Source organism: Phragmites australis, chromosome 20 (assembly GCF_958298935.1).
Source record: "Phragmites australis chromosome 20, lpPhrAust1.1, whole genome shotgun sequence".
NCBI classification, from domain to species: Eukaryota; Viridiplantae; Streptophyta; class Magnoliopsida; order Poales; family Poaceae; genus Phragmites; species Phragmites australis.
Genome location: NC_084940.1, coordinates 7,687,851 through 7,707,203, shown reverse-complemented (window position 1 = coordinate 7,707,203; position 19,353 = coordinate 7,687,851). Strand labels below are relative to the sequence as shown.

General features: G+C 42.0%; 1 protein-coding gene across 5 annotated transcripts; it reads right to left on the bottom strand.

Annotated features, from left to right (window-relative positions):
- Positions 1 to 6,029: 6,029 nt before the first annotated feature.
- On the bottom strand, positions 6,030 to 18,426 carry LOC133901572 (putative protease Do-like 14). 5 transcript variants are annotated; one of them, XM_062342936.1, is made up of 13 exons: positions 18,252 to 18,424; positions 16,862 to 16,979; positions 16,708 to 16,773; positions 16,493 to 16,624; positions 16,280 to 16,407; positions 15,908 to 16,192; positions 15,573 to 15,703; positions 12,404 to 12,521; positions 9,075 to 9,167; positions 7,184 to 7,249; positions 7,010 to 7,092; positions 6,818 to 6,936; positions 6,030 to 6,390 (listed from the first exon to the last, which is right to left on the bottom strand). In XM_062342936.1, the coding sequence occupies exons 2-13, from the start codon at positions 16,968 to 16,970 to the stop codon at positions 6,347 to 6,349; spliced, it is 1,374 nt and encodes a 457-aa protein (XP_062198920.1). In that variant the 5' UTR covers positions 16,971 to 16,979; positions 18,252 to 18,424; the 3' UTR covers positions 6,030 to 6,346. The 5 variants fall into 5 exon arrangements, with proteins under 5 accessions (XP_062198920.1, XP_062198921.1, XP_062198917.1 ...); XM_062342937.1 differs by lacking the exon at positions 6,030 to 6,390 and adding an exon at positions 6,397 to 6,725 and having other exon boundaries at positions 18,252 to 18,426; XM_062342933.1 differs by lacking the exon at positions 6,030 to 6,390 and having other exon boundaries at positions 6,397 to 6,936; positions 18,252 to 18,425.
- Positions 18,427 to 19,353: the final 927 nt, after the last annotated feature.

Sequence of the window (19,353 nt, the reverse complement as noted above, 5' to 3'; positions counted from 1 at the left end):
TGTAGGTGGAGCATTGGGTGCACCCGCGTCATTCGAAGCACCTCCCGGACTGCCAACTATGCCATCTGGTATGATACCACAGAGGCTGCAACAAACGTGGATGCCCACACCGCCACTAGTGATGTCGTGGGATCAGAACATGTTGGCGAATGCGTTCAACACGATGACACTCCAACCACCGCCGACACCAGACTGGTATATGGATTTGTGTGCCACTTCTCACATGACGTTAAACTTCGGTAATCTTCTTGTTTCCCATCCACCCACTTCTTGTCCATCTGACATCATTGTTAGCAACGGGTCTTTACTCCCCGTCACTTCCACTGGGTTGGTGTCTTTTCCCACCACCTGTCGTCCTTTGCATCTTCATAATGTTCTTGTTTCCCCACATATCATTAAAAATCTGATTTTTGTTTGGCGGTTTACTACTGACAATAATTGTTCCATTGAATTTGATCCTTATGACCTCTCTGTGAAGGACCTCAACTCCAAGAAAACGTGATTGTTAGGTACAATAGTTTCGGGGAGCTCTACCCTCTCTACGTGCCAATGTCCCAGCCACCACGCCCTCACCGCCACCGACACATCCACTGCGCTTTGGCATCACCACCTTGGTCATCTTGGTCATGAGGCTCTCTCTAGACTAGCATGATCCTTTGGTCTTCCATGTAATAAAGACGCATCGGATAGTCTTTGTCATGCTTGCCAACTTGGTCATCATGTGCGCCTTCCTTTTGTTTCCTCCACTTCTCATGCGTCCAAGAAGTTCGATTTGATACTGGGATCTCTGGACATCTCCCATTGTTAGCGTGTCATGATACAAATATTATCTCGTTATTCTTGATGACTGCTCGCATTTTTTGTGGACATTCCCTCTCCGCCTCAAATTTGACACCTTCCCAACTCTTTCTAATTTTTTCTCTTATGTAGCAACAAAGTTTGGCTGCACCATTAAGAGTATCCAGTGCGATAATGGGTGCGAGTTTGATAACTCCACAGCCCGGACTTCCTTTCTCACCCGTGGCGTCACCATTCATGTGTCATGCCCTCACACCTCTCCACAGAATGGTCGGGCCGAGCGAATCATTCGCAACACCAACATCATCAGTTCCCTCTTGTTTCAGGCCAATCTCCCCGCCAGCTACTGGGTTGAAGCACTACATACCGCGACTTATCTCCTCAATCGCCACCCCCAACAAAACACTGGACTTCTCTACTCCCTTCTTTGCGCTATACTGTGTATACCCTGTGTGACATCCTAAAATTAGCGTATTAATTAAATAGCAAAATCTAGTGCAAATTTAAAAATTTTATAGTAAATTAAAACCAAATGAAATCAAGAAAGTATGTGTGTGAATATTAATACTGGTATTGTTTGGCTAAGTATTCCAAAATGTTCCAAATCTATTTTAAGGTAATCCCTAACTTAAGATGATTCCTCCGCATTTGGTTTATGTTGAGTGGTGATTTAAATTGGATGTCTCTCAAGTTCAAATCCTTTCTTGAAATTCTTTTCAACTCAGGTCCAAATTCAATTTAAATCCTTTGATCCAAATCATATTTCCAAATCTCGGAGTTTTACCCCTATCTCATAATTCAAAGATTTCCAATTGAATTGATCCTAATCCAAGGTCAAATTCAAATTCATTTTTAAATCTCTATTTTGAACTAAAATCCTTATTCCTTTTCTTTTCCTTCCCCCCCCCCCCCCCGCGCGCCTGGGCGTTTCCCCCACCTCCCGCTCGCACTCTAGCACCGCGCGCCGCACTGTGCTTAGTCGCCACCGCTTTCGGCCCCATTAAGGTATCGATGACTTCGTCGCTCGCCCCTCCCCTCTCGGCTCTCACGGCGCGCTGTCCGAGCAAACCCTGGCAGCCACGACTTCGGTGACCGCCCGTACGCGAGAACCGACGGTCGCGCCGACCCGTCGCACGGATGAGGATGGGCGCCGCCCACCGCGCTGCTCACTGTGGACAGCGCGGCACCGCGTGTCCAGCGCCACCTTGCACCGAGCTGCACCACCTCTCCAGCCCCCTCTCCCCTATAAATAGCAGGCAGCGCTTTTCCCCCCTTTTTAATTCATCTCGCTGCCGCCGCGCCTTCATTCCTTTCGCTCCACCACTGCTCGCCCCTGACGTGTTATCGCGGAGGACCAGAGGACCGTCACCGTCCCTGTGCAGTTCCCCATCCGTCGGAAGCCGACGTGAGCCGCCCGTGCATCGAAGCTGAGCTGTCCACCATCTCCCTTCGACCAAACGCCGGCCACCGTGACCAAATCGCCATCGTTCGCCCTCCGGTGAGACTCTTGGTTCCCCTAGCATCCCCTAGATAGTATGTAGGCATCTCTCGAGCCCTTTTTGCTCATTTCCATGGGCCGCTGTGTGATTGCCGAGCGCCGCCATGCAAACGTCGCCGCCGACGTGCTTGTGCGCCTTGTGTGCTCACTAGCCGTCGTGTCGTGTGCTCTAGAGGCGTTATGCCACTTTTCCTCGCAGGTTGGCTCCTCCCCGTGCTAGGGAGGTGCTGCCTGATTCTTCTCGCGCCGCTGCCCTTAATTCGGCCATGATCTGGCGTTGCTTTTGCCGCTAGCCACCATCGACGAGCTTCCCATCGTGTTCCCCGTAGCGTGTAGAAGCCCGGCGTCAACTCGTCGTCGTGAAACTCCAGCGGAAACCCGAACCCGGCGAGCTTTCCAGTGTCGCACCACCGTGATTCCTCACCGCCGGCTTAAAATCCCCCTCCCCCCCCCCCCCGCTCCGTTGCTCGCGCCCGTCCGCACGTTGGCGCGCTCGCCCGAGCCAGCTCGGGCCGTGTCTCGGCCTGGCTAGTAGGCCTAGCTGCCAACAGGCCGCGCCCTATGGGCTGGCCCAGCTCCCCTGGCCCGTTAACCAACCAGCCCAATACTGTGTAGCCCAACACTGTGCAATCCAATACTGTGTAGTCCAACACTATGTAACCCAATACTGTGCAGCCTGGCCCGGACTCGACTCAATCTGGGCCCATCTCAGCCCAACTAGTACTGTTCATGTGGGTCTGGGTACTGTTCAGTGGGCCCCACCAGTGGGTCCTATTTAGTATTTTTCCAATTTAATTTGGATTAAAACTTTCGGGAGCCGTAACTTTTCCGTTCTGGCTCCGATTTCGGCAATTCTTTCGTCGAAATTCATCTAAAATCGAGATCTACTCATCTGTCACATTGTGTTGTCCATTAGGGCTCATTTGGTTTTCCATTTGGTATTAATTGGTTCTTTTCTAGTATAGCCGTTATTGATCGTAGTTGTAATTGCAGAGCAACTAGAGTTTTGCGAGTGTTGCGCAGGAAGCATCAGGAGCGAAGAGGATCCAGACTACAACCAAGACTTTGAAGAGAACTTCAGAGAAGGCAAGTCCTATCTCCTTGATCATACTGAACCTATGGTTTTCAAATAATATACATGATCAACTAAAACCGGACTTATTATCGCATGTGTTATATATTGCGTTTTCTTTCAAACTACTTGTAGTAGTTAATCCTATCAACACCGCCATGCCTTACATGTCATCATCCAGAATACATATCACCCTAGGAATATCTGTTGTTAAATATATTAACAATGGATGACGCCTTGATATCTAGCCTGCTTAGGATGGAATACGTCTCCTCAGAGATGTTGCTTTTAAAACACTTCTCCTCAGAGATAAGATTTACCGTTATCAATGTTAACTCATATACCATGAATCATTGATGGTTATGAATTCCGTGATGGATGTGAAATCCTTGACATCGTGTGGGATATGGTGGGAGATGTGTAAAAATGGGTGAAAACTGCTTTGACGGGGGCAGGTGGAGTAGTACTCTGGACGAGGATGCCCCTGGAGGCTTGAGTCACCTTTGTGGTGTTCATTGACATAAGATACCTGCTCTGACCGATTAAGGACCGAGTCATTACACCGTCATGCTTAGCCACCCCCTGCAACCATGCATCCTAAATGGGCAGGATTTGACTCTTCTTTCACCGGACTGGGTTGGGCATAATACTAGGTGGCTGGGGAGCAGCGAGAAACCAAGTGTCCATCTAGCCCTATATTGAATATTTTGAGAGACAACATAGCCAATCTGGTATTCTGAACATGGTCTCTGGTATTTGGAGTGTCTCGTAGAAAAGCTCAGCAGGAAAGGTGTTTGGAGGATCTCGGTATGATTCACTTCTCCGCTTGCAACGGTTGGAGGCTGAGCATATCGCATGGGTAAAGTTGTACAACCTCTGTAGAGTGTAAATCTATTCGAATAGCCGTGTCCACGGTCATGGACATGCAAAAGCAATAACCCTGATGACTAGACTCTGGGTGTGTGCGTCTTGATGAGTGAGTGTGTGGACTAGATGTCTGTGTGATGAGGTTCCTGGCTCACTCCGCCAGAAGCTGTATGATACTAGAGGTACACCAGATGTGATAATAGGGACTGCGGAGTAGGTGTAGCCCCTCCCAGGACCGAAAAACCCCAGATAAAGCTTGTTAGCCGGTTTTAAACTATTTAATATCAATAATAAGTGATACAATAGAATACCTGCATAAACCGCTTTACGCATAAAACTAAACCGTAAAGTCTTATCCTTGAATTACCCATTTATACACCTTGAAATAGTATAGGGCTTGCTGAGTGCCTTCCGTACTCACTCTTGCTGTCATTCAGATGAAGAGGTGGATCCCACCAATGCCAGAGCCGAAGACGAATCTGAGGAGTAATCTCTAGAGTCGTGTTTGCACCTAGCTGCATGTCGTTTGGGTTACGTTTTCCGCTGTGCTTTTGTTGGCCATTTGGCTAGGTTTGTAATATATACACTATGGTTTGTAACCTTTTGTACCCTATAATCTTAATACTTATGTTCGAGTTTGACTGTGATATTACAACTGTTTTACTGTGTGTATCAGCTACTTAATCTAAGGACTGATACAGGAGGCGCAGTAGATCCTGAGATTAGGGTCTTACACCCTGACTATTCCCATCTCCATATTTTTGGGTGCAAATGCTACCCCAACCTCTCTGCGACCAATCTCAACAAGCTATCTCCACGATCTACCCTTTGTGTGTTCCTTGTTATCCTTCTGACCACAAGGGTTACCATTGTTTAGACTTGTCCACTAACCGGATCATCATTTCCCGTCACGTTACCTTTGACAAGTCATCCTTTCCGTTTGCAGAGGTTGCCGCTCCTCCTCCTTCTGACTTTGATTTTCTTTCGGAGTTCGATCATGCACCGCTTCCTATTGGCACCCGGTTTCATCCGATGCCAATGGGCTTGCCTTTGCTACTGTTGTGGCAAATCATGAACTTCCTCATAAGCGAGCTCTCGTCCGCAAAGGACCCTCCAGGCCTCCACCCATCATTTTGCTTGCCGGCAGATCTGCTCATCAACGTGCAAGCTCGTCTTGCCATGGGCAGCCGAGGAGCTGCTTGAGATACAGAGAGGCACTCATATATCGTAGCAGAGTTTCAAAGCACTAGCGGTGGGAATGGACGGAAGGTATTGGGACAAATCTAGAGCAATGGGAAAGAAGTGCATCAGGGATCCAAATAAGCACAATGAGTCTACGTCTGTTTTTTCCCCGGCGGATTAGAGACCCGTAGAGTAGACGTACCGAAATTTTCAATCCACAGCGCATTTAACAAGTACTCTTCGACAGCTTCTTATTTTTAGTGATTGGAACTGACTGATTTTTTAATCACTCGGGTCCTTGGATCAATACCCAACAAATACAGCAGTTTTGCTATTTTTCAACTGATTGGAACTAACTTAATATTTAATCACCACTCCTAGATCACCACCCAACAACTTATGGGTTCTGTGGTTTATGTTGATACATGGACCTTGGATGGTCATTGAAACATAAGTTGGTTTCAAACACTTGAAAATAGTAACACCCAAGATACAATTGACACGGGCAAGATCATTGCATGGCATACAAGCTACTCATACCTACGTCAAAGTGGAGGCACCGAGACTACATTTCTATTGCACTGATCTTGTATGTCCAAAGTAAGGAGTTGATCAACTAAAGTCCGCAAGACAACCATAGTTGCGCAACATACATAAACCAATCTCATGCTAGCATGTTCCGTAATGATAAACTACATAAAATTAGTAAAGCCATGCATAACATCTTCCAAGAAAAACCTACCTTTGCATGAACTTACAGTTCAAATCCAAGTTCTGGCAGAGACTGACATAATCAATAGCACACATACTTTTTCTAACTAATATGAAACAGACAACAGACTTTCTGTTAAGGAGCAGTAACATGGAATCCTCCAACTCCAAGAGTCTCACAGTGTGCCTTTAATAACCGTACACAATACTGCTCCTCATTAGTCTTCCAAGTCTGGTACAAACCCACTAGGGCGTTTCACGTCTGAAAAAAAGCGATAGCATATCCAAAAAAAACATGGGAAGGATTAATATATTAAGAAAGTTGGGAGCATCTTATATTCCAAGGAAGATGTAAATGTATCCGGGTTTTCCTTCAGTTTAGAACTTGTGTTCAATGAGCCTAACAAGATGCAGTAACCAAATTGTCCAGGTTCATGAGTAACAGCGGTTTGTTGCATGAAGGGTTTTCAACAGGTAACAGGTACGCCCCCCCCCCCCTCCCCCCCTCTGCAGAGCCAGGTCGTGGTATGATTGGGCCTTTCTTACCAAGGTTGAATGCAACCTATGTGCTTTAAACTTACCCCAAAAATGTGCTTTCTATTGGACAACAAGATGAAAACATGATCCTGAGTTAAAAGACCTTGCAATTTGTGTAAAAAGGAGAAGCAGGAGGACAACAAGATTCTCACAAAATTCAGAGACAGGCTCAACTCTGTAAGACACAGGAATATCTGGCGCAAAAGTAAGATCGTCGTCGTCATCCATGCTTGGATTTGGATATACCCACTCCGCCTCAGGTACTGGCCATCTGTGATTTGACAAACATGATGAAAACATTCACACACAAAATTCAATGAACTAGTTCTGGTTTTAGGAAGAACCTGTTTTGCTTAATCATGCCGATCTCTTCTGTATTGATAGTTGCACAGAACTCAAAACCGTTACTTGGCCTTAGGACATAAACCTATTTCCGAATGCAACAGTGTGATATAAAGGATAATTAATGCATGAATTTTGAAGCATCGCAACTCCATAACACGAGCGTTGCAACTAACCTCAAAGACCATTCCTTCACCATGTCCCAAAGCACTCTCTGTCTTGTCCAAAATCAACTCATAGAACTGGCAGGAACAAATTAATCCATCGAGCACCATAAAAAAGTCAAAATGTGCCATACTATCCAAGATCTATGTTTGACTGATTCTACACCCACACAACACACAGTATGCTTGTGTTGATATTACAAAATATAGCGCGCAAATTTGACACTACCAAACACATCCCACCAAATTTAGGACATTTATTTGTTCCAAAGAAAGAATATTTATAAACTCCCTGTAAAAGATTAGCAAATCATGCTTTGAGTTATTGACATTCTGAACTGTACGGTTTCGAGTTATTGTTACTCCACCTTTATTTTTTTTTAAAATCTTTATGGCGTGCAATGGCGCAAACAAGTAATGTCAAGATGGCTAGGTATCAACCGTAGCTTTTGACACAATTTTGAAAGCATTGCACCATGATCTTAGGCAAAATTAGTGTTAAATTGAACTGTGCCGATACAGCACATTTGAAATTTATTTAAATAAGTGAGCAAACTCTACAATAGCAATTTGTGCTTTAGATTACTCGCATCATGACATGTATATTTTGAGTCATTCTCACTCACTTACATTTCAAAAAAAAAAAAAAGAATCATTCCAATTTTTCCAAAGTTAAGTTCATCTAACCCTATGTTGTGCTTTGTGCACTTGTACGCTTCAAAAAAAATCTAAAAAATTGTACACGTACATGTCAAAACATGTATAAGTGTAGAACTATGTTCATATGTGTCTTGTACACAAAAAGAATAAAAAGATAACACAAAAGATAAGCCTTGATGAATATGTCCATCTTTTTTTGACATAGCGCACAAAGTATAGAATTTAACTACCCATATTCTCACTTCTTTTGCTTTCACAGCAAGAAATGATGCAAATAAGCATGTACTAGCATGATGCTAGTATTAATTATAGCTTTTAAACCCATTCGGAAAGCATTGTGTCATAACACTAGGAAATAACCATAGCTTTTTAACACCATCAGAAAAAAGAACAAGTTAAACTGAACTGCGCAAACAAAAACAAAACTGATAGCAAATACTCAAACCCATAGGAAGCTATTTTGCACATCTATTGTTAAAAATACTAAGTAATTCAGACAAAATAACGTTGTTAGATTTTATATGAGAAAAATAAATGAATAGGATGATTATCAGTACAATGCATGCACAAAAAAAACATGGGTTGAGATTTAACAGCAACATATTATTCACCGGCGCACATATGAGAAAGAATAACTTAAGAGTGGCATTTGCATTATGTGCTCCCTCCGCTAAAATAATGCCTTTTCGAATGGATTTACCCCGCAGAACCCAACGTTTTTTGGTCCATACAAGTATTTTTACCTAAGAATAACAACTGAGTCCAAGGTGCATACTAATCTCAACTTTATCTTTCCACTACAAACAATCCAACGTATTTGCAGAATATAAAGTAGACAGTTGGAACATCCAAGTGAGCATTTGGCACATCTTGACATGAGTACATGGTATTTCTCACTAATTCTAGACAACTTCTTATGCATGCATAACAAATGTTAATAAGTGGGTGCATGTTCTTTTAGATTTCACTTAAAAAAAACATATATCCTTTTCTCAACGAATAAGGGTCCATCTTAAAAATTAGCAATAGTGAGGATGTCGTTGTAGTATGGAATAAGTTCCAGAACCAGCATCAGAACCTACACTGGTTGAATCAGGCTTACATATTTTGCTCAATAGAAAATGCAATTGTTTAGGCCCAACTCACCAGTAACAAAACCACAAATAAGTGCAAGCCTGGTTTGCAATATGATTTTAAGACAGATAGAATTTCCTCAAAACAAACTTTTTAATATAAATAGAACCTCTTGTGCATTGAACAAAGCAACTCCATCCAGCTTCAAAATAAGATCACCAGCTTTAATACCAGAATCTGCTGCTGGGGATCCATCAGAAACCTATCAAGCAAATTGTCGGGATAAGCAAATTGTGAGGATCTTTTTAATAAAGAATATAAAACTCATAACTATGCCAGTATTTAATCCCAAAAGAGTCGCTCATTTTTTACAACATTGCTGCTAGTGCCCTATTTTTGTTCGCACTAAAGAAGATTGATATATCGTAACTTCTGCCAAGGAACTGAAGCTCACATAGATACCTGATTTGTGTTCAAACAAAATTACAAAGTTCAAATAAACCATACTTGCAAATGTTTAAATACAACAACAACAAAGCCTTTTAGTCCCAAGCAAGTTGGGTAGGCTAGAGATGAAACTCAACAAGATCCAACAAAAAATGTAATGGCAAAAAGGAAAAAAAAAAAAGAAGGAAAAAAGTAGTAGTAATAGTAACTATAGTAATAATAATAATGATTTAAAGAGACCAATAACCAAAGTCATGGTTGTAGCACGTTCCATGCGCTCCTATCCATGGAAAGTGAAAGAAGAAAGGAATTGGAAGAATTCCACGGATGAATCTTTCCATTGATTCTCTAGGCATATATATATATAGTACAGGAATGTACAGGTTAGGTAGGTAATTACACCTAATTACAGCAGAATCAATCTAGCTAAGAAAGGCAGCTAACAATCTGCTCATAATGGGCACGAATAATGGCAGAATCAATCTGCCATAAACAGCCATAATAACTATATCAGCGTAATGGCAGAATCAACCTGCCATCTCACGCCATAGTTTCAATATCAGGAAAATATTTTCCAACAGAAGTATTCCAATCCTTCAAGTCTCTTTTACAGACTCCTCCCATGTCAGGTTTGTTCGACCCCTACCTCTCTTTATATTATCACTGCGTCATAGTATTCCACTATGCACCAGTTCCTCTGGAGGCCTCCGTTGGATATGTTCAAACCATCTCAATCGATGTTGGACAAGCTTTTCTATTGGTGCCACCCCTACCCTATCACGTATGTCATCATTTCGGATACAATCCTTTCTTGTATGACAACAAATCCATCGCAACATACACATCCCTACTATCCTTTTGTTAGACATGTCGCCTTTTAGTTGGCCAACATTCTACACTATAAAACATCGCGGGTCGAACCGGCGTCCTATAAAACTTACCTTTTAGCTTTTATGACACCCTCTTATCACATAGGATGCTGGAAGCTTGACGTCATTTCATCCATCCGACTTTGATTCTATGACCAACATCTTTATAGATATCACCATCCTTCTATAGCATCACCCAAATATCAAAAGGTGTCCTTAGGAATCACCTCTCCTCTGAGACTAATACCTTCCTCCTCATGCCAAGTAGCATTGCAATCACACCTTATATACTCGGTTTTAGTCCTACTAAGTCTAAGATCTTTAGATTCTAAATTTTGTCTCCACAACTCCAGTTTCCTATTAACCCCCATCCTACTCTCGTCAACTAGCACCACATTGTCAGCAAAGAGCATACACCAAGGGATATCTCCTTGTATGTCCACTGTGACCTTATCCATCACCAAAGCAAATAAATAAAGGATCAAAGCTGACCTTTGGTGTAGTCCTATTTTAATCGAAAAGTCATCGTCTGAATATTTGTCACAACATTATTGCACATATCCTTGATGAGGGTGATGTACTCTGTTGGGACTTTGTGTTTCTCCAAGGCCCATCACATGAAATTTCTTAGTATTTTGTCATAAGCTTTCTCCAAGTCAATGAATACTATGTGTCAGTCCTTTTGTTCCTTATATCTCTCCACAAGTTGCCTTATCAAGAAAATCTCTACCATGAATGACCTAACAGGCATGAAACCAGATTGGTTTTTCATAAATACTTGCAAATGTTTAAATACTTCACTTAAATATAACTACTCAGTTGAGATAAAGGATTTGCAAAGATGATCGTGCCTTACATGGATGCCAAAAGGAAAAGTTAAAAATGGTTGTTCATTGTCATAAGCATAGTCACAGGGGTCGGGGTCGACGGCACGATCCACAACCTCGGATCGAACGACCCGGATCGCAGGTCCAGGTCGCCGCTGGGATGCCGCCCCGCCGGTGTGCCGTCATGCGGAGCCAAACCCATGGCACGACAGTGCTGCAGATCCGACGAGAAGGGGGGCGTCAGCGCAGCAAATTTGGCAGAGTTAAGGACAGGGGCCTCCAGCCGCCGCTTTTGTCCTCCAGCCCCGCCCTCGTCCGCACCCCTGCGCCGTCTCTACCCCGCAGTTGCGACTGCTTGGGAGGATCACGAGGAGGCAATGGTGGTGGCGGGGAGGGGGGGGGGTGCTGTGAGAGATAAGAGAGAATCTTGCAGGGCCGGCTGGGAGGTGATCCACAGCCAGCTATATATAGGAGTTGCCCCCCTGGCTGCAGGAATCAATAAAGAGATTATTCCTCTCTCTCTCTCTCTCTCTCTCTCTCTCTCTCTCCCCCCCCCCCCTCTATATTCCTCTCGGCAGGCCTCTCTGTTCTGATCTATTTCTGCCGAGACCCCCTGCTGCTCTCTGTTCTTCCCTGCCCCTTGCTACAGCTTCCTGCCGTGGCCAGAGGTAACCACAGCTCCTCCTTGCAGGTCTCTCAAGCCCTAGCCGGCTGCGAAGCACAGGTACCATCTAAGAAGGCAAGGCCCTTCCAAACCCAATCACGCACATTTCCCCTTCCTAAGGCCTCAATGCATGTGTGCCTGTTATTCACCATCAACAGATCTCAATTTGCACTTAAGCATATTCCAGGCCCAGCTTTCCAAGTTCCTAGATTTTAGACATGCTGTAGGAACAAAGATACAGAGTTCCAGACTACTTGATCCTAACCTATTCTCCTTGCCAAAAAGCTCCTATGGACCATGGGTTTACCTAGATTTGGAGGATGGAAAAAGAAACAACATTGCAGGTTTTGGGAAATAAAGTAACCGAGTATATTATATTTATCTAAACTTCTTGTTCCAAATCTCTGGTGATGATTCCTGGCAGTTTTGATCTTCTAATGTCTTTTTCCTAGTGATATGGGTTTAGATTTAAAAAATATCAATCAAAAGTAAATATTCAAATCTGGCCTATTTTTGTAAACCCACTCCTGACCACTGACCAGGATCATCTGTAACTGTTCATGTCTCAGAAATTGACCCCTGGTTCCAACAATCATCTTATGAGCAGAGAGCAAATGCACAAAGAAAATGGCATAGCCATAGAAAGATGGAGAAGACTGGACAAAATCAAATACATGCAATGTATATTCACCATTTTCACATAAATGCCATTTGCACAGGGGAAGCTATCATGTATTTCTTCACGGATACTCAATTTTTCACCCTGAAGGGATCCAATCCTCAAGCCAATCCATGGTTGTACAACTCTCCTGCATATACCACACAATTAGGCACATAATTAGAATGTGTAGATTGGTCCGTTTGAGATACATTTACTAATAATTAAATCAGATAGCCAATTAAAACAATGCAAAATTGCATAGGTCAAACATCCAAACAGGTATTTTCTGCCGGCTAGCAGCTTTACACAAATCAACCCAGGACCACAACTAACAATACAAGTTTTGGACACTGTCACCCAGACTCCCAGAGAACAGACCAGCTCAGTACAATTAAGGGGAGTGAAGCTATGCTTGCTGCCAGTGGGTTGGACAGCTAGTTTCTGGTGGCTCAGGAATTGGATATTTCACAAGTAATTTCGAGAACTCAATAAATTTGTAGGAGGATTCAAAGCTAAGAAGGTATGAAAATAAGAGCTTCCCGTTATTTGAGTTGCTGGACGTCTTGTATGAAGATAAGTATACATATTTTGAAATGGTTTTGAGAGATGTTGTTCTGTTTGAGGCTGGCTTGATGTCTTAACAAGACAATTTGCAGAAGGAAAGCATTGCTTCACTTCCAGTAAACTTCATAATGTTACAAATACAAGCAATGAAGTTGGAAGCATGAACAAGGCACATTCAGATATCAGTACAAAACAATCCACATAAAGCAGGAATAAATGTAGCAGCTCAGCATCTTGTAGACTTAAGTGGAGGACTGAATTCCCCATCAAGAATGGATGACTTGGGAGGCCAGATATGGAGAGTGAGCTTGTACAGTATCAAGGACAGGAAAAAGGTATTCCTATCAAATGATGGATGGCTTTGAACAGCGAGATTTGGAGAATGATGACATTGGAAGGCAAGGTTTGAAACTGAACTGCTACTAGATAACCGTGCTGAATCAATTAATGTTTCAGATAATGATGCAGATGAACAGCGAATTGATGAGCATACTACTTCAAGATCTGGGACTGCTGAAATAAAGGAAGACCCAATAAAAGTAATGGTACAAAATCAGCGCTGCACATTGAAGAAACTATGGCGCCATATCTGAGTTTCAAAAGAGAACAAGCTAGCGTCAAAGAACAAACTAAAAAGGAAGGGAAAAAATCAATATCAAGATGCTTAGAAGTGTTACATGCTATGGATGATGTGCCAGATGAGATCAAGATCCTTGCCTCTGATGTTTTCAAGGATGCAATGAATCGAGTGATCTTTCTGGGCTATAAACCAAAAGACTCCACAATTTGTGGTTCAAGAAGTTAGTAAGCTTGGAACTTAATTGACTACATGCAAGTTGCGCAGTCTTTTCCATCTGCTTTGCATTTGCTCAAGCTTGAATATTTCAGTTCCAAGATTGCTTGTTTGGGGTAACATAATGAGTACGTGATATGCCTATATTGCAGGATAGCATGTTGGTCTCAGCTCAGGAGTTGCAGTCTAAGCTCATCAACTATATGTGTTCTTTAGCTTTGACATCATGGTTCAGTCTATGCTCATTAATTTACTGTTAATGAACTTCTTGTAAGGACATGGAGCCATCTCCTTGAGAATTGTTGGATATGAAGAAAAAAAACTAGACCATCAATGAGTTTGAATTCATGTTCCAATTTTTAATTGAAAAGCTGGGAGCATTTGCTCTGTGAGTTGGTATATTCATAGATGACACATTTGTTTGCAGAGCTGCAAAAATCTGTGGAGCTATTTAAATTTTGTACCCCAGTATACTTCTAACTCATGTAAATCATGTGCAATTAAGATAAATGGAAGAATTTGCAGACTGCTGAAATCATGTGCAGCATATAATTACTATTGAGGTGCAGTACATATTTTGTGTGTAGTGCCTATCACATTCATCTCAGTTACTTGCCTATCCAAACACCGCATGGTAGCTATTACAACATTAACTTACACAGGAAGCATTTCTTGTATTCAATAAATTAAGTGTATTTCAGAGGGAAAAATCGCAAAGCTTTCAGGCATGCCTCAAAGTCATGCTGGGTTTGGATACCAGCATATGCACCAAAAGCACCAAGAAGCTTAGTCCAGTTCGCCGGTATGAAAGTTTTAACTTCACTTTCTTTGCAGATTTGAAGTTTGGGAGATAAACTATAAGCCTATTGGTACAGAAGGTAGGCACCATAAGCAACCAACTAGGAATACTGTCTTCAAACAATAAGACAATATTGAAATGGTTCTGGACAGTCGAAAAGAAACTAAGGAGCTCACATATGTTGAAAAGATAACCAGCAAGGCAAAAAAGGAAATTGCAGGACAAATTCATGATCCCAGTGGAGTAGTAGGCAGAACCATACATACTGAAACCAGACCAGTCATGAACCTAGCCGACCATCCAGTTTACAGGTTTACTGGTCAAATCAGTGGTCCACCAGACCACTGAGTGTTGTTTTTTAAGAAGATAATAGGAATATGTTGTTTGCATGCTCTCAAAAGATAGCTTTTGTAGAAGTTCCACGTTACAAACATTGGTGGGACAGTAAACTGGGTGGTTATTGATTCAATGAGGGCAGTCTAATGAGAGCCAGTCAATTGTCATATAACCACTGGTTAGCTGATCCAGGGCGTCCTGACTGCATGTGCGGTCGTCTCACATGTAAACCGGACTGGTCCAGCTTTTGGTTCTGAGTTTTCCAGTTAAACCATCGGTCTAGTTTTAATAACTATGGGCAAAAATGATCTTTAAGAGTTCATCATTCAAAAATAAATCAACTGCCAAAGAGAACCTATTTTGTATTCTGTTTAATTATAAAATTGGTGCACTCAGAGGAATTCCACCGTTAAGATTCTTTCACTTTTATGAGAACCTTTTTTTGAAGAGAAAAAGGAGGTGCTCCAAAGTTCTTTAATCAAAAGTTGACAACTCATTAAGCATGCTAGTTTTGACTTCTCTGGGTCACTCAATCAATAGACTTAGCAATCTAAGAACTAAGATTCCGCTAAACATGTCACCAACGCATCATCCTTTCCATTCTAAGAGTCCTGGCCTAATCTACTCACAAGCCAACATTATGCAGACAGCATGCGATTGCAAGTGAAGCATACCACAGGTATATACACAAGAACTTGAAAACGTACCCAAATATCTCAAAGTGCTTGAAACATTTCTGAAGTATACTGATTGGTAAGAAAGGAGTTTCATCCTTAGCATAAAAGTTCATGCCAACAAAGTTTCCACCAGAACCAACAAGGGGACCACCAATCCCAGCCTAGCACAAAAATAAAAGGGGTAGTGAACAAGTTTTGTGTTAAATAATCCATGTGTACCATGGTATGAAGTATGAACACAGTTCCGTGTGTATACATGATGCATAGACCTAATTCAAGCCAAACACATCCTAATCTAGTCATATTGCAAGTTCTACCTTGTTAATGGTTCCACCTAGGGATGAAATATGAGACTAGGGACGTACCTTTGTGATCTTACAAGTAGAGACCATGAGTTCTTGGCAGTCAAGTCTGCTAGTTTTGTACAGCAGAGTCCCACTTGTAGCCATCAGTTCTCCAGATTCAAAGCAGCGTCCAATCGCTAAAAGATTAGCTTGAGAGAATTCAAAATTAAATTGCACTTCATTATGAACGTGGACTGCAGGAAGTTCCGGGAAAAACTTGGTCCTCACAACAGCAATATTGTAGTTGAAATCATAATTCCATAACTTCCCTTTAACTAACTTGCCATTGGGAAGGCGCACCATAATCTGCAACCATGTGACAGTTATATCACCTCACGAAGCAAAAAATCATAAACAAGCAATGGGAGAATGAGTCTGACTAGCAGAACTAACCTTCAATTTATCAACCATCTTCGTTCCATCTTTGTGGCATGTAACCAAGCTAGCGGAAGTTAGAATGCTCATTTTGGATGCCATGTGTCCTATAATTGTGCCTGTGCACGTAAAAAGCCTCACTCTCCCTACATAAGACGAGCACTTAAATAGTGATTATTGGTCAACTTACAAAAATATGGAATTCCCGTAACAAGGAAATTGTATTATTACCCTTAAATGAAGCAAGGGAGACAACTGACTGAGACATCCTTGAAGCAACTAATTTAATTTTAGCGTGTTCTTCACTGCAGCCATCCAAGTTTTCAAAACATTCTTCAAAAGTATTCGTCAAGTGCATGCCCACTATTCAAAGAAAGATAACAATATGACAAACAGAAGTGCTAGAATAAATCTCTGGGAACATATCCAGATAAAGAGGGACTTACCAGCAAGCCCAGATGGCATAGGATAGCCACGGGGAAGGAAAAACTTGCGTAAATCGCGCGAGAGGTCTGGTGCAATAGGGTGGAAAATGTTGAATGATTAGCAACGGATGTCATATACAAGTATAAGGATGACACAGGCCAAGATAAAACTAACCATCCCGTACAGGCGGAGAATCTGCTGATGAAGTCTTCTGCTTTTTACGTGTGCTTGCTTTTTCCCCTCCTCCTCCTGTGCTTTCACAGCCTTGCTTCTTTCTCGGCATCTTCCAAACCTGGAGTGGAAGAGAACCCAAATCATGAGTAATTGAGTATTTCAACCAGAACCTAGTAGTAGTTTCAAGCTAGTACCCAATGGTTCTCAGCAAGGTAGCGCTTTTACTCTGACCCCCAATATCAACCAATACTCAACCAGCAGTCGATATGTTTGAACCAGCAGAACTACTGAAGCAATGAAGTTTCTCTTCTCACCCCACCCCAAACACACACAAAAAAAAAAGAAGGAAAATGCTGAACAATATTACCAAACAAATAGAATAAACCACGCGCATTTCAACGGATCTACAATAGTGAAAGGTTAGCAGATGCATTATTTAATTTTGTTATGCAGGTTTGCCTTTGATTTTTAAAATATATGGAGAACCTTATGCAGAGCCTAGAGTATAAAAAGGGTAGCCTAGTATCTAAAGGATAATTCTCCACAAGTTTATGGTGGGCTTATTTCTAAAATGTAGAGATGCATTTTTAGCCCGTTGAATGCTAACTGAACAATGAACAGTATAAAGCAATTGAGATGATGTACTACTTTCTTAGCTCTTCTTTTGACTCAACTTTAGCAGAAGATACGCTTTCACAAAACAACAAACATGAAAATAGGCCAAATAGGGTGCAAATGCAGGATGTGTTATGGTGTACACCCATGTACTCTTGTGGGATTTAAGCTTCCATAGGCAGATCCCAATACTTGTTATGATACATGCTGTAAACCAGTACCATTTAGCTCCCTTCTTTAGAAAGAAAAATTCCCCACAATAGTTTGCTCTTGAACTAGCACAGCAGGCGCATAGTAGCATGCCAAATGCGCAACAAACTGGTAAACCGGTACTTACCCCGATTTAGAGCAGAGCAGAAAAGTGAGCAAGCAAGCGAACATAAGCAAGGTACCGGCGGAGCTAACATACCAAATTACTTACCACGAAAGAGTTTTGGTCTAACAAGCACACAGTGATGGAAATAGACAGAATCAATTAATCATGCACCAAACAACAGCATGAAAAACAAACACATAGAGAACCACACCAACCTTCCCCAAGTGGCCTTACGCAGTAGCCGGCAGTGGCGGAGCTTTGCACAGGCCAGAGGGGGCCATGGCCCCTCCAACACATAGCTCAAGTGTTAAACATCTCAGGGAAATTAGAGTGAAGTCATTTACCTTAGTCGGACACCCATTTTTTTTTCCTTTTGGAAAATTTTGGATTTGATTGACTATAGAAGCAAATAAGTCTTAGAAGAACGGGGGAAAAGTGCATATAGTTAGGGTTTCTTACCAACAACCCGTAAGTTGGGCGGAGAGGAGCGGGGCAGGCGGCGCACGGGGGCGGAGAGGAGCGGGGCAGGCGGCTGAGAAGCACACCGGGGGGGGGGGGGGGGGGGGAGGACGGACGATGGAGGAGACTGGCTTGGCCGCTCGGCGCCGGACACGGGAGGGGAGAGGACGGAGGAGATTGGCTCGGCGCCAATCTTCGGGTCCGCCCACGCGGACGCGAGCCGGCCGCCGCCCACCCTCGAATCAGCCCAGGCGCATCCTCCGTCTCGGCCCATTTATGTCACTGGTGGGCTGAACTTTTTCTTCTTCTTAGTACTGGGCCCGATAACAGGATGCTTAGGAGCTTAGCCCACTCGTTCTTTTTTTTTTCCCTTTCCTTTTTCTATTCTGATCGTATTTCTTTCTTCTTTCTTCCTTATTTCTTCCTTAGTATTTTTTCTTATTTGATTAGTTTGTAGTTAAATTTTTTTCATCAAAAATTCTTACATTTTTATTTTTTTAGTATTATTGAGATATTTTCATGGTATATCTTTTAAGTTTTTCTATGGGAAAATTGCATTATTCCCATAGTGGAGTTTGATTGTTGGCTAATATATTTTTCAGATGTTCCATGATATGTTTTGATTTGTTCCCGTGCTACTATTTTATTATTCCCATAATAGAATATGATTGTTCATGTAATATCTTTTGAGTTGCTCCTATGATATATTTACAATTGTTCCTGTTCTACTATTGCATTATTCCCGTAGTATAACTTGATTGTTCCTTTCATATCTTTAAAATGTTCTCATAATACATTTAAAATGCTTGTTGTGGTTTGCTTTCAATAGTTTTTTTTAGGAACACTTTGAATTGTTCCTACATAAAGTTCATTATTTTTGGTATAATGCTTTAAAAAAAATTAGTCATTTGTGTTTTTCATGGTATATCTTTTTTTAGAGAATTATAGTATATATTTGAACAATAAATTTCATAAAACTAAACCATGATCGACAAAACTATCATAAAACTACATTTTTAGAAAGCTATTTCATATAACTACATTTTTTTCTGTCCTTTTGTATCATAAAACTATATATATTTTGCAAAAACTATAAAAAAAG

Bases quoted from the DNA above. Each gene is read 5' to 3' on its own strand.
- LOC133901572 (XM_062342933.1), bottom strand. From the start codon at position 16,970: ATGCCGAGAAAGAAGCAAGGCTGTGAAAGCACAGGAGGAGGAGGGGAA. The intron at 9,168-12,403 runs GTGAATATACAT...TTTGCTTGATAG, and splicing joins ATGGCATTTATGTGAAAATG to GTTTCTGATGGATCCCCAGC. The intron at 7,250-9,074 runs GTTCTATTTATA...TGTTCCTGCCAG, and splicing joins CTTTGTTCAATGCACAAGAG to TTCTATGAGTTGATTTTGGA.